General features: G+C 36.6%; 1 protein-coding gene and 1 non-coding gene across 6 annotated transcripts in view; one reads left to right on the plus strand and one right to left on the minus strand.

Annotated features, from left to right (window-relative positions):
• Nucleotides 1–26,202, minus strand: part of Gigyf2 (GRB10 interacting GYF protein 2) — a 127,325-nt gene that overhangs the window by 38,861 nt on the left and 62,262 nt on the right. For 3 of the 5 annotated variants that reach the window (XM_076865488.1, XM_076865487.1, XM_076865489.1), the window contains 6 exons: nucleotides 11,124–11,303; nucleotides 6,501–6,718; nucleotides 6,248–6,410; nucleotides 5,971–6,162; nucleotides 2,815–3,011; nucleotides 1,699–1,858 (listed from right to left, as the gene is read on the minus strand). In XM_076865488.1, the coding sequence (XP_076721603.1) occupies nucleotides 1,699–1,858; nucleotides 2,815–3,011; nucleotides 5,971–6,162; nucleotides 6,248–6,410; nucleotides 6,501–6,718; nucleotides 11,124–11,303 (1,110 nt within the window). The remainder of the gene's footprint in view (nucleotides 1–1,698; nucleotides 1,859–2,814; nucleotides 3,012–5,970; nucleotides 6,163–6,247; nucleotides 6,411–6,500; nucleotides 6,719–11,123; nucleotides 11,304–26,202) is intronic. The other 2 variants (XM_076865492.1, XM_076865491.1) reach the window with 2 other exon arrangements.
• Trnav-cac (transfer RNA valine (anticodon CAC)) lies at nucleotides 16,716–16,792 on the plus strand. Its single transcript has one exon. It is a non-coding gene; the product is annotated as a tRNA-Val (tRNA).

Here is a 26,202-nt window from a genome sequence, read left to right on the forward strand (position 1 = left end):
TTGATAGTATGTTTCATACCTTACATAAAAATCAACTCAAATGGATCATAAATTCAAATGTAAAATTAAAGACTTTAAAAAATAAATATAAAATATTTGGGATCTAAAACTAAGCGAAAAATTCTTAGACTTAATACTAAAAAGAATAATCCATAAAAGATCTACTGGGCTTCATTCAAATTTAAAAAGTTTTGCTCTGTGAAAAATTGTTAAGAAGACAAAGAGAGGAAAGGATGATGATTGGGAGAAAATATATGAAAACTACATATCTGTCGAAGGACAGTTACCTTGACTCAGTAATCAAAAATCTCTTGACAAAGAAATGCTCTAGACCTGCTAGCTTTAACATCAACCCAAAAAAAAATCAAAGAGGAGGGAATGTGGGCTGGGGATGTGGCTCAAGTGGTAGCTCGCTCGCCTGGCATGCGTTCGGCCCGGGTTCGATCCTCGGTACCACATACAAACAAAGATGTTGTGCCCGCAGAAAACAAAAATAAATAAATAAATAAATATTTAAAAAAAAAAGAAAAAGAAAAAAGAAAGAGGAGGGAATGCTTCCTAACTCATTCTGTAGTTCAAAGCCTAACAAAAACACCATAAGAAAACTACATACCAAAATCCTTTGTGAATACTGATACAAAAATCATGAAAAAAACATGACAGCAAAGCATATTCAGCAGCATTTAAAAAGGACTATACATCTAGTCATGTGCAAGTTACTCCTGAAATGCAAAGATGGCTCAATATATAAAAACTCATCAATGTGATATAGTACATTACAGAATAAAAGTGGGGATCAAATATTTCAATTAATGTAGAAGTGTTTGACAGAATTCAAAAACCTTTCAAAATAAAAAAAAGTCAATAAAGTAGTAGAAATAAAAGGAAACTACTTTAACACAATTAATGCAATGTGAAAAACTCGTAACAAACATTACAATAAATGGTGAAAACTGAAAATAAATTAAAACACACATATACACAAAGTCCTGCTTCTCAGGTTATCTCATAGTGTAGTAGAATGTAAACAATAAATAAGTATACATAATGCCACGTAGCAATAAATAATACTAAGGAGAATAAAGCAGTCAATAAAGACTGAGAGAGTAGAATGGGAGTTAATACATTGGAAAGAACTTACAGGGTGAATTCAGTAAAACACTATCCTGAAAGTGACATTAATATAGTCAACAATCAATTTCATGTTAGAAGAAAAAATTTCAAATGCAGAAATAAAGAATCCACAAATATTCTGTATAGCTTTCTCTCCCAATCTAAATTTTGCACCACACAAATCTTTTAAGGAATTCATTTATAGTATAGCACTATCTTTTCTCAGACATTTTTAGTAGTTCTCTACCCTTTATTTCAGCAAAACATTCAAGGTCTCCCAACACCACTGCCACCACCTTTTGATGGTCAAGGAGACTGAAGCACAAGAGAAATGCATAACTTACCTGACTACTTCACCAGCTTTACTTATGTCACTTTACTTATGCCACTGCCATATTAAACATCACATTCTGCCTTGTGTTCAAATTATTTTCACACACATATATATTTTCATATATATAAACAAAGCCTGCTGATGACTTTACAGACTATTATGCAAGTTAACATTAAATAAATCCTCTTCTTAAAAGATTTTGGAGGTAATGGCAGGCACTTCAGTATTTCAAGTAGGGGGGAACAACTTACCTTGAATTTCTCCCTGAGGATCTTTGTAATACCACTTCTGCATTGCTTCATGCATCAATGGAATTGACACTCCTTTAGCTCTGTGCTCCTGCAGTTTTGATGCTAGTCTCTCATCATCTAGTGCACTGTCCTGGAGATAAGCCACCATCTTCTCAGCTTGCTAATAAAAAATAAGAAAAACAAAAAGAGACCAAGGAAACAAATGATCCTAAATCAATACTTACACGTTATAATGCCCACCTTTTATTGGTCTACTTGATCTGTGAAAGACACTGAAAGGAACAAAGCAGGCAGCAATTTTCCCAAAAATGCCATAATAGGTACTGTCCCCATTTTACAGAGGGAGAAACTAAGACTCAAAGATGTCAAGTATTGCTAAAGGTTTCAAACTGTTAAAGATCAAAATCCAGGTTCCTAATCAATACACTAATAAAGTTTTTCTTTTTCTCTCACAATCTATCTTATGTACCATACAAATCTTTCAAGGATTTAGTAGCTGGTTAATTCTAAATTGCATAAACTAAAAACAGGATTTTATTAGAACAAAAGGCTCAATTTCTACAATTACAAATAAAATTTTAACAGGTTTACTAAGGCCCACACTCCCTTCTTATAGCATTTCCTGTCTCTAACACAATCCCAGTCTGAAGGAAAGAGAAATTATTTTGTACAAAAGCAATATATCAATGGTATATGCAATCTTTGAGAAATCTAGAGACAGGAATATGATGCTAACATCCTGAGACTTAACCAACATCCCTATTATACTTGAGGCAAAAAACACAGACAACATGGTGCCCATCCACAGCTGCTTATATTCGCCATTTCTGGCATTTGATTAATGTTCAAAAAAGACAAAAGAAAAGTAAACAGCTAAGGGCAAACTCAGAAGAGCAAAAAATAATCTGACATAATGACTACTACATAGCAGAAACTTAAAACCATGAAATGATTTGAAAGACAATTACTCATACAAATAAATACAAAGTAACCAACAACTTTTCCATTCCACTTAAAATTTAGTGCACAAAAGTTCTATATTTGAATATTCATTTAAGGGTTTCTAATTTTTATGGCAGCTTGAAAAGAGATGAGAAAGAATAACATGATTTTTACCTGCTCCAAGTGTTTGAGACCCTCTTCATCATCTGGCTCTGTGGAAACACCGCCCATACCAGGAGCACCAACAACTGGCATTTCCACTGGCCGCGAGGCAGGACTGGGAGCAGTAACAGGAGGTGGAAGTATGAGAAGAGGAGAGGCTGGGTCTGGAGGGAGCTGTGTCAGGGGCTGCTGGATGTCAGGAACCATTTCTAGAGGAAGAATTTAGACTAGTAAAAATCTGTAGAAATACAGAGACTCTTGTTAGGTTAACTCAACATCATTAACTTGGGCAGCCTGCTGAATGGGTCCAACAGAAATGTGACCCCTGTCATGAACACTGAAGCTACTTCCTGTGGAAAAATGTAGTACTGTCCCTAGAATGACAATATTATTTCTACAGGATGACAGAAGATAAGCGTTAAGAGGTCCCTAAAAGATCTTCCTACAATGTCTACTTGTGTCACTTGCACATATATCCAACAGCTACAGCTGGACCTCATGGCAACAGTCTAATCCCTTCTTTATGTACCCAAGTAGTAAAGACAATTATCAAACCACCAAAATTTTCTCAAAAATGTGTCAAACCTCATCTAATCCTCCGCTGAAAATATCAGCAATCATTTTTAAGTACCTATTATCAAGTCATAATTCAATACACTACATGTTTTATTTAGGAGTGTATGTGAATAGTGCAGGACATTCTTTTCAATAAAGAGTAGAAAATATAAAAGCAATTCTATCTTGGCTACTAGTTCTATCTCTCAGCATGCAGGCTCTTAAGAAGGAAGAGGAAAGTTGGGGAGTGTAGCTCAGTGGTTGAGCGCTTACCTAGCAAGTGTTAGGCCCGGAGTTTGGTCCCCAGCAAACAAACACAAACACACACACGCACAAAGGTAGGTTAAAGGGGTGGGGGGGGGTGCATGGAAATAATCAAATACAATTTTAGTTTCTCCTTTGAAACCTGTTTCTTCAATTACAGAGGCTTTCTCCAACCAAATTCCTGATCTCTTACTCTGCTGAAGTTTTTTAAAGGATAGTCCATATATGCTGTCTCCTCTTTACCACCACCCACCCTTAGACTTCTATGTTCTCTCACCTCAGAAAAGCTCTTCTCTGAAAGCCAAGCACTTGCTGCTAATTTAATGACTCTTCCTCATCTTTATCATCCACTCTTGGGGGGAGGGAAATGGGGGATTGAACCCAAGGACACTTTCTGGCATCTCTAACTTTTTTTATTAACACTTCAAAACTAATGTCCCAAACTGAATCTATTTTTTCCTTTCTCAAATGTGCCCAACTTTCACTCTTTTCCTGTGAAATGCACCATAATCTTCTCAAGCACCTCAGTCATCTTTGCTTTCTTCTCTGCCCTGACAGTCAGTCAGTGACTAAGTCCTGTCAATTTTGGTTCTTAAATCTCACCTGCAACCACTCTTACAGGTGCACTATCTACTTCATTGTGATTGCCGAAGAGCTTAAACTGTCAGAGTACAACCCACCTGTCTTTTCACAAGATACCCCATACATAGCTGCCAAATCTAAGTTCCAATGATGTTCTTTACCAATTTCCTTTTCTCTCACACCTCATACCATATCTTAAAAAAAAAAAAAAAAAAAAAAAAAAAAAAGGCAGATTCTTACCACTGCCTCAGTCAGTCCTACTTCCTCACTTTTATCTCACTGCTTCCTTGAACTAGAATGCCCTCTCCCAACTTACCCAGTCACATCTACACCTCCAAATGCTACTTATCATTCCAAGATGAGTTCAAAAACTAACTGCCTCCTGATGCATTCCAGGAGTCTGACAATAGTGAACTTCTATTGTTATTTTTTGCTCTGGGTTGTTGGTTATTGCATGATTGAATTTGCTACAGACTAGAAATTAACTTTTAATGCACATCTATGAAGATCTCTCAGAATATGCATGTATGCTCTCGATGCTAACATCTAGAGTAAGACCTTCAGGGTATGTCCTTTTAAGAAAGCACACTGCAAATAATTCTGGGGTATATCATAACTGAAAAACAAATACTTTGATTCAAACAGGTCTCAAGCAGCATAAGTTCCACAGTTTCTGACACATAGACATCAAATATTTGTTGAATCGGTTCACTCATTCATTCATTCAGCTTTATGCTCTACATTAAAAAACTGAAAAGAAATTATTGGTTCAAATAAATTCTCAAAGTATTAAATCTACTGAGAAAAAAAAACTGATCGTTGGAATTGTGTGTGCACACACGCATGCATGCATGAGAGAGAGAGAGAGAGAGAGAGAGAGAGAGTGTGTGTGTGTGTGTGTGTGTGTACACGCGCGCATGTTAGAAACAGTCCCAGTTGTTTTTAAGAAACAAGAGAAATGATGACACTCTAGCCTGGGGGCTTGGCAGGAAGAAAGTTTCAGACACAGTATGAACACAAAAACAGGGTATAAATCAGGACCTAAACGCTTTCAGGGTGGTGAGTCGTGTGAGGGAGATGGAGAACAGCACAAAAGCAGCACGCTTTGAGGCAGATGCTGTATTAGGTGAACTTTCCCAGGCTATATGAAAGGCTGTGAGTTTTGCTGAAGAATGAATCAAACAACCCTTTAACATCAAGCATCACAATGTTGTTTTTAAAATGTGTGTTAAGAATAATCATGGAAATAAACAATAATAATTGCCTAAAAATGGCAATGAGCAGTTCAAACCAATACAGCAACACTGGAGAAGATAAGGAAAAAGCATATATTCTAGCAAAGATGATGGGACCTCCAGAATCACCCATGCACTCTTTTTGGCTTCTTTGGAACAACGGTGTTTTGGTGTAAAGTTGTGCACAAATACCATTACTAGAAGGAAAGGTTAATTATATGATATGGGAATTGAACTAAATGCAGAGAATTCCAAACCCAACTCGCAAATGATGCAAGGACAGCTATGTGATAACATCCACAACGTAAAATCTCTGAGCTCCAACTTCACAGATTTTATTTTGGTGAATTCTGATATGAATACATATGTGGGGAACGTTGTTTAATTGCATTTACTGATTTAAAAAAAAAAAAAGCTATTCTAATAATTCACCCACCACAAGGAATTCTAGGAAACATAAGTCAAAGCCTGTCTTATCAGTGATCACTGGCCTCAACAGAATCCTAGTTTGTCTACTCTCACAAATACATACCATCCCCTCTGCTGGGCACCTTGGCTGGCAGACTGTTTTCCGTCCGAATCTCCTCTTCAGCTTTTTCCATTTGCTCAGTTTTAGACTCATCTTTCCTCTCAAACTGTGATGCTGCTTCCTGGGGTTGATGTTCTGAAGGAGTACCTGGTCGAGCAGATGATGGCGAAGTTTGGGGTATTTCCTCACTAGCTTCTGGAACATAAAGGAATTTTAAATGAATTTAGGAAATTTTTGGTTTGATGGATAAAAAAAGGTAAAACACAAAAATAAGCCTTACCAACTCCTACTCTATCTACTTTCTCTCCCTCTTTCTTATTGGTCTTATCAGGTTCTTTGGCCTCTTCATTATGGCTACCCTCAGAGTCAGAACACTCCTCCCCTTCTTCCACAGGTCGGAAGTCCATCTCCTGCTCTTCAGGAATAGGCTCTTTCTGTACTTTCTGTAGTAAGAAAATAAAACCAAAGGTCAACAGCATATTTGGCTTTGGTGTAAGGTCAAGGTCTGCCATCATTTAAAACAAATTTCTTACTTTTAAAGAGAGGAATGCTCCAGATGAGTCAAACGTGCCCATTTCTTCTTCAGCATCTTCTAAGCACCATTCAGGCAAACTATCCCTGTCATCATCTATGCTCCCACTGCCAGAGCGCACTCTTCGATAACCTCGTTCATCATCCCGATCTCGAAAATCAAACTCAAACCTCCTACGGCGTTCCATGTGTTCCCGCCAGCCTGCAGAACGAGGGCCATCTGAGATGAGGAGGAGGACACAAACCTTAGAAAAGTTTTATGACAGTATTTGAAAAAGAAAATCATGGCCAGGGAATAAAGGAGAAAACTACAATTGGCAGCAAATCCAAAGGGATCAGTCTAAAGAGAAAATTTAGCAAACTGATGTTCAGAGCTCCAAGTAGATATATGTCATCACTAAGTGACAACAGTACTGACCTTCATTAAATACTGAGCCATAGCTGGGTGCAGTAGCACAAACCTGTAATCCCAGCAGCTTGGGAGGCTAAGACAGAAGAATTGTGAGTTCAAAGCCAGCCTCAGCAACTGAGAGGCACTAAGTAATTAACTGGGACCCTGTCTCATTTAAACTACAAAATAGGGCTGGGGATATAGCTCAGTGATTGACTACCCCCGAGTTCAACCCTTGGTGCCAAAAAAAAAAAAAAAATACTGAGCCATGTAACATACACTAAAAGCTTAGAATATACATTTCAAACAGCACATTTAAAAGACACTTTATTCAAAAGTAAGCACTTTTTCTAGGTGTGGTGGCACATGCCTACAATCCCAGTGGCTTGGGAGGCTGAGACAAGAGGATCTCAAGTTCAAAGCTGGCCTCAGCAATGGCAAGGCACTAAGCAACAAAAAAAGGCTGGGGATATGGCTCAGTGGTGGAGTGCCCCCTGCCCCCCCCCCCCGCCCCCGAGTTCAATCCCTGATACCTGCCCCTTTAAAAAAAAAAAAAAAAAGGAAGGACTTTTAATAAGCTTTAGGTATCTGATTAGCTATTTATGTGGTCTATTTGTGAGACCACAAATAGCATAGGATGTTTTTTTTACAGCATTGGATATTTTTCCATGTAGGAATTTTAAAGCATTTTTTTCTTCCTTGAAAATATCACTCTTTATTGCATAAGAGCAGTTCTCTGTATTAATTCACATCAAATTCACCATGCCTACTTATTAATGCCACTTCTAATTTTGATTCCCAACAAAAAGTCATGGAATTATAGTACTAACCAATAATGTTAGAGATCTTATGTGGTCCACTATCCTAACTACACAGGTTAAAAAGAAATTAAAATTCTGACAAAAGTAATGGGCTAAATAGCAAACAGAAGTAGAATCCAACTCTGTATCCTCTGCTGCTGTTTTCACAATAGCACATTAACTCGTTTCCCCTTTTCTCATCTCTTAATTCTCCCTAGAGAGTTTTTAATTTCTGTGTAACACCCCCAGGCGCATTCCTAAATCCACCCTAGCACACTATTTATTGCATTTACTTTCCAACAGAAAAATAATGCCTAAGAATAAAAGATCCAACTTAAGGTTTTGTTTTGTTTTTCCCTAAAAAAGAAAAGCAAATTCTTGTTCAAAATCTGTCAAACCTAAATCTGAAAGAGTATTTTTTAAAAGGGCAGGCTTTAACTCATAAGAATTTTCTATTATTGATTGTTTACTCTGTGGAAGATACACTAAAGAAAAGAGGCCAAAGTGAAATGTTCTTACTAATGAAGCCCAAATTGCTAGAGCTAACAATATAAAAATCAAATTGGGGGGGAAAAAAAGGTAAAATGTTAAGATTCCTAATACAGGTAGCATCTTATAAAACACTCTCCAAAAGGTATTTCCATATACCCTAATTATAAAAACAAAATACTCCTTCCATGACACCAAAGGAATTTTATGCCTAGATTGCTTAAAATGTAAACAAGGAGCCATTACTCAAAAGGAGTCTTCATGATCAAATGTTGAATTCCAGAGTCCTTTGTCTACTACTATGGTTTCTAAATAGTCTAAATATGCAGCATGATAGGAATCTATCCTTCCAGGCACCTGGCTCATGTTTCCCTCTTACTAAGTTTCCTAAGTTCTGCTGGCTGAGTGGATACTTCACTGACTTCCACACTCCCAACTCTACCCACATCCAGCTGCGAGTTCTACTGACATAAAATTAAACCCCAGAGAGGCACAGTGGTGCAAGCCTATAATCTCAGTGATGAACAAGGCTGAGGCAGGAAGACTACAAGTTCAACACCAGCTTCAGCAACTTAGTGAGACCCTGTCTCATTTAAAAAGTAAAATAATAATATATTTTTTAAAACCTACAGCTCATAATTTTGTTATCAATAATTCATAAAATTTACTAATGAAACTAAATATAACAGCTAAGACTTAATAAGGTTGACCACTGTTTTATAGGCACGGGAGCTAACCTTAAACACTATTTTCACAAAACCATTCAAAATGATATTTTTAAGTTTTACTCAAATTTTAAAAGATTTACTAAAATCTAAGAAGTGTTAAGAGTTAACCTATAATCGCTGCTATAATCAGACGGAGTATTCTATATCCTAAGCAAAAAAAAAAAAAAGGCCTTCTTTAAAAAAAAAAAAAAAAAAAAAGGACAATTAATATTATTTTTTCAAGCTGACAGTGGACCTTTATTTTTTTATATGCAGTGCTGAGGATCAAACCCAGTGTCTCACACGTGGCAGGAGAGCTCTCTATCACTGAGCCACAACCCCAGCACCCAGACCTCTATCTTTATACTCTTCACACACAAATATCTTCGAGGAAGAAATATATATTTATATGGGGAGCCAGGCATGATGGCATAAGCCTATAATCCCAGTGACTTAGGAGACTGAGGCACGAATATTACAAGTTTGAGGCTAGCCTCAGCAACTTAGCAAAACCCTGTCTCAAAATATAAAAGAGATGGGATGTACCTCAGTGGTAGAGCTCCTCTAGGTTCAATCCCCAGTATGTATGTATGTATGTATGTGTATATATACATATATATATATATATATATATATATATATATACACACATATATATGAATATATGTGATATAATATATAAGGGGGAAGGTGTATAAAGATTTTGGGAAGATTGTGATGTCAATGAGTAAATGTTATGAAAGTTAAATTATGAAAAACAAAAAAAAACATTTAGAAAAGATAAGAAAAAACATATACTCAAGTTCTAAGTTGGGGCAGGGGTCAACAGTAGAAAATAACACTAAAATTTTACTTGTTCAATTCCCTTAAATAGAATCAACATCTGACATTTGGGCTCAGAAACACTGTTCATCTTCCAAAACATTCACCTTATTTGTTTTTGACCAGCTGGAATTTCTCTTCTAGCTCAGCCCAGATCCTATCCATTCTTCACTGAATGCTTATTGGGAACATAGTCTGCAAACCTGTTTACCAGCAAGCTCAGCATAAAATGCCACAATGTCTTGAAAAAGAATTATAACATTTGATTGTCCAAGAATAGACTGATGAGAACTGCCTAGATCCTGTGATGTAAACAATACCCACTAATGACAGAAAGCTTGCCCAAGAGGCAGCTATAAGGAGTTGGCACAAATGCATCATGACTCTATCCAAAGACTAACCTTCCTATGTTTCTACCTACCTACAACCCCATAAAATATTCCAAGTGCCTGTTATGTTACTCATACCTAGGCTAGTGGTTTTACTAATGAACTGATTTTTTAAAATAAAAAAAATTACATTTTTATAATTTCCTCTATTATAGGTAAGCATCTTTGGCATATGGTTGATAAATCATTATTATAAACATGAAATTCATAGAGCATGTACACATTCTTTGTATGTTTGATTTCTGGATGACCCCATAATTCAAGCAACAGTTGCATTTGATTATCATGAGGCATGGAATCAGCACTTTGGTAGGGAATGAACTTTAACACAAAGCACCAGTGTCTTTAATTACCAGCATATCTAATGTCCAAGAAGAACAGTTTGAAGCATTCTTAAGAGTCCACAAGAAGAACTTAAAAAACTACTTATCACTACTATTCTCCCTCCTTTTTCTAAAGCTAGAAGGACAAAAGAATTAACTTGTGACTATGTCTCTGACCTGGGTTTTAGATTTGTTCTTCAAATAAGTAAAATCACATTTCCAAAGGAAATAAATATTGAAAGAATAAATCCTTTCTTATTCAGCAAAAATACCCACTTATGGGGAGGACACACATTCCAAGTGTATAATTATGCAGTTGGAATAAAAAGTTTTTATTTTCCATACACCCCACCCCACCCCCACATTTTAAGTTTTAAAGAATGCTAAAGATAGATTAATACACGAGTTAGAGAAAATTGAATGAAACTCTCTCACTTTTATAGTTGCAGGCAGGTGTTTCCCATTAAACTATACCTTTTGAACCAGGAAAATAAAGTGATTTCAGTCAACGGAATAGATGAGGGAACTTTTATGCTGAAATTTTTTAGCAGTAGTAAGAGAGAGTATGATAGCATAAATGACCCCTCTTTTTTTTTTTTTTTCCATTTTTAAAAATCAGTTTATTTTTTCCACTTAATCGCTGACATTTTCATCAAGCTCTTACATTTCAGTTTCTTTGCGGTTTTACATAATAAAATTCTTACCAGGACTGTGAGGACGCCACCTCTCTCCATCCCTTCTGGGTCCAGCTAGTCGCCAACCTCCATCTTCATCTTCTCCGTTTTGTTCCTCTCTAAAGATACGCCAATTTTCACTTTCTGATCGTATAAATTCATGCTTTCTCCCTACTGATGCTGGTCCACTTTCCTCAAAATTTGGTCTCCCTATAAGCAAAATAAAAAAAACACAGTAACTAAACATGAGCCCCTATCAGTATAGATTTTGAAAAACGCCTTGAGTCAAAGTTTCCCCAAGATGTGTCCATTTCAATGTTTGGAAGTATCAATAAAATAACTGAGTATATGCATATATTTTAGACACTTTTCTTAAAGCTGAATAATCAAATACTGGGCAATTATTTTTTAAAAAGCATGCAATGAAATGAGAACCAATGTTCCCTCAGTCTTACTCCCCAGAAGCAACTGCCATCAATAGTTTCTCATAAAGCCTTTCAGAAACAGTCCATGGGTACGCTCAACTCCCTCATCCACACATAGAAATGAATGGGGGATGTTGTACATGTCATTGGTACCCTTGCTATTTTCACTTAAGTGTACCTTGCCCATCTTCCTTACCAGCATATATTTTTAACACAATGTTTGTTTTTTTTTTATTACATGAGTTACTTTAATTTATATAAAACCAACCTGTACTGGTGATTTTGGCCTAAACAGGAAATTTGTGTATTTCAACCTCTTTTATCCCCAAACAGACTGCAAATTCAAAAGCAGGGACTGTGGGTTCTAATTTCCCATTTATTTGAGCATCTAGTGCAACATAGGCATACAACAAATTGCTTTTGGATGGAATTCAAACTTGAGCCATGTTTAACTTAACTGCCCTGGAGTTACATTAATGGTAGGAGAGTGCCTGTATACCAAATCAACTGAATTGGTACTTTTTAGGACAAGACAATTCTAAATAATGCAAACAAAATCTTCAATCACTCCCCACCATGTACCAACATCTATATTTCACAGTGTCATAAAATCTCACATTTAAGCAGCTGAAAAATCCAGAATGATACTCACTTATACATTCTCTGCCTATAACATTCTCTCAGTGACAAATTCTCTTTATTAAATCACACTAAAAGCAGGAAAAAAAAGTTGAACAATGGCTTGTGATAATGAGGAAATTCTAACTTCTGGTCATCATCTTATATTCCATTTTACAAATAATAAGATTCGGCATCCTGTAATTACCCATACGGTTGTTAGGCTGTTACCAGGTATTGTTTTATGAAAGAATAAAAATACCATAAGGATTAGAGGAGGTATTATCTCCTAGGAAAAATACTACCTGCTTTCTTATTGTGATCAGCAGCCTCTAAATGTATTCCAACAATTCCTGTCTGCTGGTCTTCCCTTAAGTATGGGCTGACTTACTGTTTCACTCTTAACAGAATACTGCTAAAGGGATGAAATGCCCACCGTTTATACTAAGTTTTTAAAGACTGTGGCTTCTATCTTGGAGGCCCTTCTCTGAAGGATGCCAGTTGTTATATGGTGTGGCAGCCCTATGGGGAATTTCAAAGGGCAGAACTGAGGCTTTCCACCAGAAATGTATGTGAGTTTGTAAAGGGGTCTAATTCCAGAAGAGCACTGAGATGACTACAACCTTCTTAGAGATCTGAGCCAGAACCTCCTAGCTAATAAACCATACTATTCCTTGATAATAAACATTTGCTGTTCAGCCATTAAGTGTGGAGTATCTGTTATAGTCATAGATAATAAAAACTCTTGATCTGATTTAATCTTCCTAACAATCCTCACTAATAGAAGCTAATTTTTTTCCCATTTATAGCTTAGAATATTGCAGATCAAAAACACAATCTAGGAGAATTATTTAAAATCACACACCCCTCTTAAATAGCAATTCCATTATTTGGAAAATGGAACATAAAGAGGAATATCAAATGTTAATCTTCGAATCATTCAATAAATATTTACAACACACCAAATACCAAATTTTGTGGATTTAGGTGTAGACACAGCACACATTTGCCCCTAGGTCAGAAGATGTCCCAGGGTCTCTTACTTAGATTAAGAAGACAATCCATTTTGCAAAGTATCACTTTTAGCATATGACTTGATGAAAAGTGTAGCTATACTTCCAAAAAAGAAATTTAAAACAAAGAAATCCCTAATGTATATACACTGGAAAATAATGGGGAATGGCTTTTACAATAAAACCAGTAAGCCACAAATATTACATAGCAGGCACTAAGCTGTGACTTGGACATAAATGCTTAGTCACACAATGGATGAGCTAGGTGAATGACTCATCTTTATTATCTACTTTTATACCAAACCTCTGAAAAAATAACAACTGTACCAAAGTAAACAATGTATCACTAATGGCAAAAAGCATTAACTCATCAAAAAACAGTTATCACCTTCATAATAAATATTGTTTTATTGAATAAAAATCAAGTTATTTAAATACTAGTAATCCCATAATCTTAAAAAATAGAAATCTATCTGTAATTAGTTTTTATGTAACTTTTTTGTCTGAATGACTGTCTCACCATGTTGTCCAGGCAGACCTCAAATTCCTGGGCTCAAGTGATCCTTTAGCGGCAACTATATGCGCATGACATGCACCCAAAATAACTTTTTTATTTTATGAAGTTGCAGTCTGTACACCTACTATTATGTAATCTATTTTCACCTGTAATAGCAACTAATTCCCTATAATTATAATTCTTCCTAATAATGCAAATAGGCACATATTACTTATAGCTTGCTATTGTAGCAAAATGTACTATTCTATGTTTCAACCAATTTTTTTCGGCCAAGTATTGACAATGAGGGGGAAAAAAATCTGTGGACCTATGTGTTTTGCTTTCTTAAACTATTATTTATTTAAAAAAAAAAAAAAAAAAAAAGCTTTAAAAAGTGAAACTACTAGCTCCAATGACAGACAATGTATCAACACACCACAATCCATGAAGGGGGAAAAATAAAAGTCAAACCACCAGACTATTTGCATTATCAACTCTAAGTGCTGCTATCCTTTCAACAATTTTGTTACCATAATAATTGTAAAATGATGGTACACTAATGTGGCTCAAATCTGAATTGTCAATAAGATTTTACATGTTGTTTTCTATCTTTATTTCCCTTTATATTAAATGTTATTTGAATATTTTTTCCTAACCTAAGAGTTTATTTTTGTAACTGTCAATTTCTACAAGTACTTTTGATATTAATACCAAGGAAAAAAAAAAGTATAAAGGAAAGGATAGGGTAAGTTAGAGAAACTCTAGGAAGAAAAATATCTGGCTTTTCTATTTGCCAAAAACTAGCTTGTGATACTCAAATTGTTGAAAACTTATACCTCATAAAGTATGAATGACCATTTATGCCATTTCTTATTACAAAAAGGATTTGATACAAAAATTTTGCACTTTATAAAGAGGAGCATAGCACCAAAAAAATGATGATGATCTTGGAATCATTAGAACCTGTTTTAAATTCTAGCTCCAATTATGATCAATATCCTTTGACTACTGAAGACCCAGTTTTTCACTGGGGAAGATGGGATAATTTGAGGTAAAAGCAACCTGAATTAACATGAACCCTGGTCCTGTGTTCAAAAATCTGTATCAAAGAAGTTCAAATTTTGTTACTACATAATTGTTTCCACAAAATAATTTCTAAAAAAAATACAAATACTTCTTCATATACCAAATATTCATAATATAGTAAAATTGATACATTTAAGTGATAAAATCTGGTAAACCAAGGAAAACCAAAATAATACAGTTCTTATATTCCACATGTAAGAGCAGATAAGCAGAGTTCTGCCTTTAGGGGTCACAGTCATTTTCATAAGTAAAGGCTGGAAAAGATTCAAGAGCTTGGAAATGGACTTCACTCATCTCTTCCTGCTCCCCTTTAAGAAATCTTTTAATTTGAACACAACATTCTTACAAAAAAGCACACAAATAACTAATATACAATTCAAATAAGTTTTCTGAAGGCAAATATATGCACATAACCACCACCTGAGATTTAAAAATAAATGTGTGTGTGTGTGTGTGTGACCATCCTCAGGAGCTCGTAACTTTCCAATCAGCCCTTCCCAAAACAGGCAGTGTTCTGACTTCTATCCCCTTCTATTTGCCCCTTTTGTACTTTTCATGTAAATGGACTATTTGTTTATATCTGGCTTCTTTAGCTGAACATCATGCAAGTCATTCACATCATTACAAAAGAGTTTATTCTCTTGCTCATTTAAGTTGTTTGTAGCTTTTTGTTATTACGAATTGTGCTTCTATGAACTTTCTTAGCTTCCAGTTTTGGTGAAATATGCTTGCATTTCTGTTGGATATATAATACATCTAGATATAAAACTACTGAATCATAGAATGTTCAACTTCTGTAAATACTACAGAATATTTTCCCAAGGAAATGGTATTACTTTGCCATTTGATTGATGGTTTTACTCAAACCTCTAGCAAACATGAACAAAACTGCCTCCTCTGTGAACAAATACATTTAGACACATAGGATTAAAAACAAAGAAAGACTTAAGACACAACACCTGCCCTCGAGACCCATTGTCTAGAGACATACGAGTAAACAAATGACCTGATACATTACAGTTGACACAATACACTGCCAGATCTTGTTGATCTTCATAATAAACCCAAGACATTAAGTCAACCACCACCACTTCTACTGTTGCTGTGAGGAAAGGAATACCTGCTGAACGGTGATTCCCAAGATCATACAGCTGAGCCAAAATGCAATCAGAAACAGAATCTAGGTGTTCAACCTCATAATTTAGGGTTCATTTCTACTACACTATTCTTAGTCACAAATTAGGCCCACTGGCAATATCCAGAAGCTCTTAAAAAATCTGCAACAAGAGGAAGAAGATCTAAGTCTTAAGCTCTGAAAGGGTAGTAGACATGCTATGTGTTCTATAACTTGTTGACATCTCTAAAAGGGAGAAAGTGGAACTAAGTCTAGTTTCAATCTTCATCTTCATGCAGAAATGATTTCAAAATGTCTATCTCAGGGAAAAAAAAAAAGGTAAGACCAACAAATTTTCAACATAGAAATTTTATGGTGGCTTCATACACCACCATAAAATACATATTTCCAATTACTATTGGTACTGACTAAAAATCATCATAGTATGACGCATTGCTCTATAATATGAAAATAAATTCTTTCTAACCTCATTGATTACAGATGATTTGTGTTTGTGTTAATTTGGGGAGTCAAGGAAAATTTCATATAATTTGCTATAATTTGTTTTAAAAATACACCTATTGGTATATTCCTGATACAATGTAAAATAAATGATAAATATTCAAATAATTCACAGGCAATTTAAAAGTATCTCAAGCTCCTTTCATGCCAGCATTCTAAGTAATCAGGGGTAAAATGAGTGAGGGACACCCTCATGGCCCTTTTCAGCATTCAAAAATCAAACCTTTCTTTCTGTAATATATCAGCCCCATGACAACATCAAATAACAAAATATTTTACCTCACTTCTTTTAAAAATCTTAACAGGTTAATTTATAATAAAAACAAGCCAATTTAAAAGTAAATCTAGGGTTGGGGATATAGCTCAGTTGGTAGAGTATTTGCCTCACATACACAAGGCCCTGGGTTCAATCCCCAGCTCCACCAAAAAAAAAAAAAAGTGAATCTATCTAATTGAACAACTCACACATTCGTGCCTAAACCAAATATTCCTATCATATAGTCAATGAATGAGCTCAGGACTGTGAATCTCTGAACTGGAAGCCCACTGTGAGCCAAGATGGCTTGTCATCAGTCTTAAGGTATCTAGCAAGACCTTCAAAGTTAAAGAAACAAACCGAAAGTTTGGGGATTTTTCATTTGATACAGCAAATATGACCATTTCATAAGGAAATTACACTACCTAATTTCATCACATACATATTAAATTACATCACAGTAATTTAATATGTATAAAAGGTACTAATATATTTATGTAGTACAACACATATAAATAATGTCTTCAGTGATAGTAAATACTTGTTTCTACCTTAATGAATTAAATCTCAATAAGATTCTTCTAAAAATAAAATTAAGTTAAATGAAAATGCAGTGTTAGTTTCTGCCAGGTCTGACTGAGTGGACCTCCTGAGGAGAAAGAGCAGTAAAAGGGCACCTGCGTGCATGTTTGACTCATAGCCAAAAATGGTGTTTATGGAAAACTTCAGATGGAGCAGGGAGGCACTCAGCCAACAAAATCTACAGCTGTGAGACTTGGAGCTTACAAGTGCCCAATCTCCAAAAGCAAAAGGGGAATTATGGGACAGACTTTGAAGCTTGTTTATGTGCAAATTTTTTAACAAGTGATTTTGTATTCCTCTATTCTGATATATATTCTCTGATCAACACTAAAATAGCTGCTAACACTTAAAAAAAAAAAAAAAAACAGTGAAAGGGAATCCCACACAAATGTTGATATTTACTCATCATCTCCTATAACACACTTATAAATATAACTCAAAGATAGCAAAATTTAAATTCTAATTCCAGAGATCTATAACTTTTCTCTGAGCCAAACCCCTGAGGGGATAACAAAAGTTCTGCTAGTTAATACGGTCCTGAAAACACAGCAGATTCTAGCTAGAGAGGGACTGGAGAGGTTGTAGCACATAAGAATCTCTTTGAAAAGGCACCTGTGCAGGCGGAGTCTTCCCATGCCCCTATAGCTCTCACACTCACCATCTACTGGTTCACACCCAGAAGCTACCTGCCACTGGGAAGAAGAGGGGCTTGAACATGCAGAAAATGGAAAGAGATGAGGCGTATCAAAAGCAAGATAAATTATACTGCCTAAGAAAGCAAGCCAGGACCAGATACCTAGACACAGAAGCAGGATATTGCTCTACAACAAATGCTTCGCTGTTTTCAAGAACAATGTGGCATATATGTAGATTACATACTAGACTACTTCAGTCAGAAAATCAAATACCTTTAGGGACATAGAGTTGGATTTAATAAAGAACAATTTATCTGATCTTGGCACCTGGCTTAATCATTATAGTTCTGAATTAAAAAATTGGTGAATGAAAAGATATACAGCATTGATCTTCATTCATAGAAAATATGTTTCAGAGCCATCTCCAATCACCTTACTGCCAAATACCCCAAAGAAAAATCACCAAGTTTGTTCAGATGAGACGGTCTGTGTGTTTTAGGGTAAAATTGGCATATCACTGTGTCAATATCAATTTCATCCCAGCTAACCTAACAACCTCAAGCAGAAATGAATTTAAACATCCTGGGTACTGTCATGGGAGTGCTCTGCTCCTCTGCGAGCACTCCAGCATTAGTGTATAATATCCACACAGTTAGTAATATGAAATCAAATTGGAAAAATACTGGAATCAGAAACCATCTTCACCTAAGACATTTCTTTCTTAATAGAGTATTATTTTTATCTTATCATTTTTGTCTCAATATATTCTAAAATGGAGGCCCCTAAATAGGTGCACCTGTAATCCCAGCAACTCAGGAGTGGAGGCAGGAGGATCACAAGTTCAAGGACCACCCTGGCAAGTTAGCAGGATCCTATCTCAAAAAATAAAAAGGACTAGAGATGTGGCTCAGTGGTAAAGTGCCCCTGGGTTCAATCCCTACCATCAAAAATAAAATAAAATCAAGCCCCTAAGTTGAGTAAAATCTTTTACTATCTTGTCTACTCTAATGTCTGTGTAAGACACATGGCAGATAAATCCAAGTGTTTCTGCTTTCTGGAAGGTAGTGTTACACTATAGTTGCTTCAGTATGCTTTTTTCCCAATCAGACAGCTGGGAAGTGACATAAAATATAATTCCTACTAACACATGCAGGGAATGAGCCTCACACTACAAGCCCCTCCCTGAAGCATTTGCCTTCCCTAGTTCTGAAGGTCAAAGTTTCCAATGCTATGTCTGAACTTGTACTGAAATGTTTGGCATTAATAAAACAAAGAAAGAATTAATATATTTTTTAAATTGTGGGGGAAAGGAGAGGAATCTACAAAGGCGGATTTCCTTAAGTAGCATTATATTAGTCTACATTAATAATTTTCCCAGCAGGCCTTCCTTGATTTTACTTTGAACAATCACAGTCTTTGTTTCTCAGATCCTCTTACATGTGACATTTGATCAAAGTTTTAAAATCAGCAGCTAACAGAGGAGGAGAAAAGTACTGCTCACTAAGGCATTACACAAAGCCATACTCAGTTCACTTTGAGGCTGTTACAAGCTGGATCACAGACATTTCCAGCTAAACATTATCTAAGTGCTGAGTAAAATTTTATGTACCTTGAACACTATATTTTACTCTACTTCTTCTCACTTATCATGGAAACATCCCCTAAATATTACTAAAATAAGCTTTAAGAAAGTTCTTCAGTTCCTTGAAACAGGTGTGCTGGTTTTTTTTCTTGTTTTTTTTTTTTATTGGTTGTTCAAAACATTACAAAGCTCTTGACATATCATATTTCATACATTTGATTCAAATGGGTTATGAACTCCCATTTTTACCCCGTATACAGACTGCAGAATCACATCGGTTACACATCCACGTTTTTACATAATGCCATACTAGTGATAGTGACTGTTGTATTCTGCTACCTTTCCTATCCTCTACTATCCAGACTCCCCTCCCCTCCCATCTTTTCTCCCTATCCCATCTTCTGTAATTCAATTCTCTCCCTTGTTTTTTTCCCTTCCCCCTCACATCCTCTTAAATGTAATTTTGTATAACAATGAGTGTCTCCTTCCATTACCATGCAATTTCCCTTCTCTCTCTCCCTTTCCCTCCCACCTCTCGTCCCTATTTAAAGTTAATCTTTTTCTCATGCTCTTCCTCCCTGCTCTGTTCTTAGTTGCTCTTCTGATATCAAAGAAGACATTTGGCATTGGTTTTTTAGGGATTGGCTAGCTTCACTTAGCATAATCTGCTCTAATGCCATCCATTTCCCTGCAAATGCCATGATTTTGTCATTTTATAGTGCTGCGTAATACTCCATGGTGTGCTGTTTAAAGATAAGTACAAAGCAATAAACAATTATTTTTATTCCCAAGTCAAGGTCTTTTTATGCAGGCTTCTTAAAAAGTCTGTTTCCTTCAATTAAAAAAGGAAAGGGAAAAAGGTTTCAGCTAACTGAAATGTAGGTGGCTATATAGGTGGCTATATTGCTAGTTCTGGAATTAATAGCAGCAATTCTGATGAGATGGGACAGAAAAAGAAAAATTATTATTAATTTATAACTAAATACCCTGCCTTATATAAACATATCTACCCCAAAGAAATGATGGAAACAAAAAGATTAGTGAAGGAGATATCTCACACTTTAACATGCTATATAAGGAAAGACGGCTGAAAGGAAATCTTGCAGGGAATTTTATCCCTTTGAACTTTCAAATAAATTCTTAAGTAAGATTATGCAAACTTACTAAAAACCGGTCCTGATTAGAGGGAAAAAATGCACCCCTTCTCCAAGTCAGTTCTGGAGGCTTTCTCCAGAGTTGTTAAGGTTTGTGTTGGGTAAAGAAAGACCTCCTAACAAACCAGCATTCTTTTCCACATGATCAGAGCTAATTGGCCCCCCTGCAGACTAAGTGACCAATCACATCAGCTTCAGCTGAAACCAGCCCCCACGACATTATAAACACAGGAATGTAAGCTGTAAAGCCAGTCCAAGAAGAGAACCTACAAACTAGACTTGTAGATTTAAACTACCTTACCAAAAAGAAAGATTGTGCAAGCCTCCTTAGGACCTACCTTGGTATACAGACTGACCCACAAAAGAACTGGTGAGTACATGAAATAATATTATTTCTTTCCTTAAGTGGAACAGGGAAAGAAATTGACCATCAAACAGAGACAGAGCTAGACTAATTCCAATAGATTTTAAAAACAATTACCATCAAACAGAGACAGAGCTAGACTAATTCAAATAAATTTTTAAAATAATTACCTGTAGGTTCATACTTTAAGGTTCTTTATTTTCTTTTTCCTTAAATTTTAAATTTGGAATAACAGCCCTACTGAAAGCACTACTGGAAGTTCTCTTAATTATCTTATTGTATGTACACTAGTTCTCTTTTAAAATATATAAATTCAAAGAGAAAGACCCTAGATTAAATTCAGTGGCTTAAAAAATAATAATAAATGTCTTTTGGAAGGGATTATGGGAACAGACCAAAATGCCTAAAGAATAGATCACTTTGTTTTAGCTTTTTCAATCCATGAAAAAGTGATGAATATTCTAATTTTAAAGTTCTTTTAAAGAAAGGAATTTTTACTGAAATTTGTGGATGCTTTTGAAAAATAAAAATATGAAAGGAAGAATGAGCTTATATAATAGGGTTAGAATTCACATTGTTTGCCCTAATTACAGCAGGAGAGATGATTATAAGACTCTCAATATAGTCTTAAAGTGTTAACATCAGATGTGAACAAATATCATATTCATTTAACATTTGTTAAGTATGTCCTGGATCTTAATTGCTTCATAAGAACTGCAGAACCACTTTAAGTTACGGCAATAGAAAATACATAATTTTAAGGGCTACAACCAAATGAGTAGAATGAAAACATTATTTTGATGACTAATGAAGCTTTTTCAACTATCACTTTTAAAATAAGTACTGTTTTTTTTTCTACCAAACAATTTAAAAATGGGCAAATATTTTACAGCCCACACATAGAACTGCAAGCAAACTTTCCCAATATTCCGTTCTATTTTCTATTGAGATTAGTTGATGAGTATCATATAAATACAAACCAAAATAAATACATTAAAAAGCACTTGTATGGGGGAGGGGATAAAATTAACTTAGAATTAAAATAGTACACACATATTGTATATTCATTAGACACTTTTAAAATTGATGGGAAATCCTATATATATCAGGCAACAATAATATAATTTTTAAAATTGTAAGTAGATGGAAAAATCATAGAAAAAAAATGAATGAAATCTCTGAATCAGCTGAAGGAATTAGGAATAAGTTTACAAACTTAGGAGGCTTTAAAGAATAGTGTTTAATTCCCCCTCCCGCCCCCTTTCTTTGTTTAAACCTAAAGACACCTGGCCAAGAGAACCAGGTGGCTTGCCCAAGATGACACACCTTCGTAATCAACAGAAACAGAACCTGATAGCCATAACCCTTGTTTTGTGTTCTTTATAGGACACCACATGAGTCCAATGAATAGTTATCCAGGGTAAACTGTTAGGTGAGAATAGAAATCTTACTTCTCTCAACACAATCCAAACAAGATACAGCAAAGTTTTATGTGGAAAAAAAAAAATACTGCTTCACTATTTTGATAATGGCCTTCGGATTTTCCTGGTCATGTCTATTTCCATGTTATTTAGTTGCTACAGAAAAAAATGAAATTTTAAAGAATCTAGATTAAGACTGCTATAAAAACTGTAGATAATAAGTAATGGTCCTGAAGAAACTTGAATGAGAATAATTAACTTTGTAAAGTACAGAGTATACAGAAAGGCTCTCTAAATCTTAGAACGTTCAATAACAATATAGGCTGAAATCAAGAATAATTGTGGAGATCTTCTTAAGATTTTTTCAAACACTGAGCATTTAGTAGTATTCACAGGAGAGTGGTTTGTTCCAAAAGCAGACCAAGCACTAGCAGCCAGTACCAGCAGGGCTTCCACATGGGAGGAAAGCAAGGCATAAAGGACAACAGAGTGTTCGTACTCTGTAAAAGGATCGAACTAGTCTTTCATTGTTATACCCTTCCTCTTCAAGTGTCAAAATAGTTTCTTTGATAAAAGTATGCTAATAGCATTGTTTTTAAAATTATCTACTCACCTGGCAAAATATAAACCTAGCAATGCTACATAATAATTCTCCTCTTCTCATTGTTTAATTTTACTGGTCTGCAAAATACAACTAAACTAATAATTCTGATTAACCTCTAAGTCTTCAAAGAAGTCTTCCTTAAGTGAAAACTCGGTTCTTACTTACAAATCAAAGGTCTGAACCTAATAAGCATTCCTGAAGAACAAATAATTCTGTAGAGGCTCTTGAACAAAACTAATCAAATAGAACACTGTGTTTTTCACAAAGGCTAACCAGGGTCAAACGTCTGTTTCTGAGGCAATGTAGCAGCGGCTCTAGATTAACACCTAACACTTACTACCTTTGTGATCTTAGGGAAATTCACTGTGCTTCAGTTTCATTACCTGTAAATGGGAATAATAATGGAATTTTTTACTATGAGAGTAAGGAAACATTAAACAATAAGGCAATTTACAATTACTGAGAGCTTCTTCTATGCCTATTGCCTTCACATAAGCAAAAAACCTGTGAAGTACTTGCTATGATTTCTGTCAAATAACAAATACTAACTTCTATTATTAACCATTACTGTCATAAGAATCATATATAAAGGTAACAATGGTTAGGTTAGTTATTTGAGTTTGAGGGACAAAAGGAGCATCAACTAAAAGTGCTAAAATTCTGGCTACTGAAAACTAGCTTTAGAATATAATACCAATCATCTTAGGAAGGATTTTTATTTGACCAAACTATGAACAGACAGCTTCTTATAGTTTAAATTTTTTTTTTAAACTGGCTTTGCACTTGGGCAGACTTGAGATAATAATTCAAATAATATACAGCACTCACTTATCTTGCATAAATTTCTAAGTCCAGGTGGCCTTATCTGAAAAATAGGGACAGTTAATGTCTATCTTGCTGAAATAAAGATTCAGAGATAATGCAGGATTAAAAACACCTAGCATAGTGCCTATGAAGATTTTGTTATTATTATTGCTGTTCTTATTGCTAAAAGGACAGAGACCAGAGACCAGGTCTTTTAAAATATTTAGATCCAGAGTGTTCTTGCCTGAGATGAGCAGGCTGGGCCACAACTGCTGTCACCATTGTCATGGGCAACAACACCCTTGATATGAGCTGGGCTAGGAACACCATGCTCAGACCCCAGAGTGCTCAGTGCTATGTGGAGACGTGTCTGGGCTAGATGTGGGCTGCTGAAGCCAGGGCTGGTTTGGGCTACCTGCCTGGCCCCAGCCCTAAGACCTCTCTCAGGTACTTCCTATAGGACTCTGTGATTAGATGCTAGGGTGCCTGAGTTTACCATTCCAGTAGCAGGTCCTTCCTGACAAGGAGCTGAGCCATTGCCTGTTGAGGGGTGAGGGGTCGGCCCCTTCCCCTGAGTTGGCAGCCTGGGCTTCCCCTAGCCAGCTACCACACTTGGAATTGTGGGGCAGGCTACCCACCCTGTTCTCCTAAGGGCTCCAGGCATTCCCTTCTGTGACCCTCTCTCTGGGTGTTGCCCTTAAGCTGGAACTCCTGAAACAGAAGTACATGGGTACTATCAGGATATAGGTGGGACCAACCCCCAATAGCTGCACCTGAAAGTCCTTCAACCATCCTCCACATCTTTCCAGCTACCTCTCAGTTCAGGTAACAACCGCCCCACCACCACCATCAGCCTGGGCCCAAGTTGGGTATGTGGCTGGGGTCTCTGGGCTATAAAGATGGGCTGCTGTGGAAGGAACCACAAAAGTGTTTGCTGAGTCATGCTCCCTACCCCAAGCCCTCCAGGGAAAATCCCCCCAAAACGGCCAAAGCTTCAGCACACACAAACAGAACAGAAAGCTACGACCTTGGCCTTAGCCACCAAGTGTAGGGGCTCTTGAGGTCAGGAGGCGGTTGAGACCGGATTCCAAGCTCTGGGCCTGGTGAGGGTTAGGGAGGGCTGTGGTTCCTAGTTCTACCCTTTCCTGTTGCTTTCCTCTCCAGCCTTTGACCCCTCAGCCTTATTTCTACCTCTGTGGCAGTCTGGGGGAAGGGATCTCAGGGAGGACAGACAACCCAGCTAAGTCCTGGGGTTGGAGGGGGCCTGCAGGTAACACCAGAGGCACTGTTGGCCCCCTCCCACCAGGTTCAGACAAAACACCTGACCCTGAGTTCTTCAGGGTGTGGCAGGACTGGGGAGCTGGAAACCTGATACTCAAGAACTCTTGTCCTCCACATCCAGCAGGGTAGGGCTGGTGGGGTGAGCATCAGGCTGGATGTCCCTGGCCCTGGGATCAGGTACCTCTCCTGCCTCTCCCTAAGTGGGAACTACAGGAGGGAACAAGGAGAAGCCACCTGGGATGACAAATAAGGCAGCCTCACACAACTCTGAAGATGCCATACTCAAAAAATGGAAGTTTCCTCTTGTGCCTAAGTTTCCTTTTCCTTTTGTGCTTTTGCTGGAGGCTGGGACCAGGCCAGCTTGAGAGCACCTGCAGTTGCCCACTGCTCAAGATGTCAACTTCTGGGCAAAGGCCTTGGCCTGGGCCTGGTCATCCAGGACCTCCTAGACTTTTGCACAAAGGAAAATATATCTATCTAAGCCCTCAAAGATCTGTGTGTGGCTGGCCCGCAGTTCTGGCCCACAGCCTACCCATTCTGTTCCTTGTGCCCCCACTCTCCCAACACTATCTTTCCTAATTCAAGAGCTGCCACTGAGAGCATCCTTAGGTCCCCGCTCATCTGCTACCCACACCAGACCTCTGGGTACTGTACTTCTCTGGCATCCCTACATCCTCTGCATCATTCCATCATCAAGCGAACTCAAGGCAGTTGCAACCCCAATGGGGCTGGGGATGTAGTACAATGATAGAGCAAATCTGCTTAGCATGCGTGAGGCTCTGAGTTAGATTCACAGCACCACAAAACTACAACGAAAAAGAGCCTAACAAAATAAGGATATAGCTTAGGAGTGTGACTTGGTGGTAGTGTGGACCTAGCCATGGTTCAATACCCAGTGCCAAAAAAAAAAAAAAAAAAAAGCCAAGTAAAAAATATACTGGATAAAATAATTATGATAACTTGCCAGGGTAATAAGTTACAAAACATTAACCCCTAGGACGGGGGAACCTAGTTCAGTGATAAAGCACTTGTCTAGCACATGCGGGTTCAATGTGCAACACTCACAAAACCAACCAACAAATAAAAAAAGACTTTTTAAAAATCTGTAATATAAAACTAAAATGACAAATCTAAATAAAACGAACAATCATC

This window comes from Callospermophilus lateralis, chromosome 9 (genome assembly GCF_048772815.1).
Source record: "Callospermophilus lateralis isolate mCalLat2 chromosome 9, mCalLat2.hap1, whole genome shotgun sequence".
NCBI classification, from domain to species: domain Eukaryota; kingdom Metazoa; phylum Chordata; class Mammalia; order Rodentia; family Sciuridae; genus Callospermophilus; species Callospermophilus lateralis.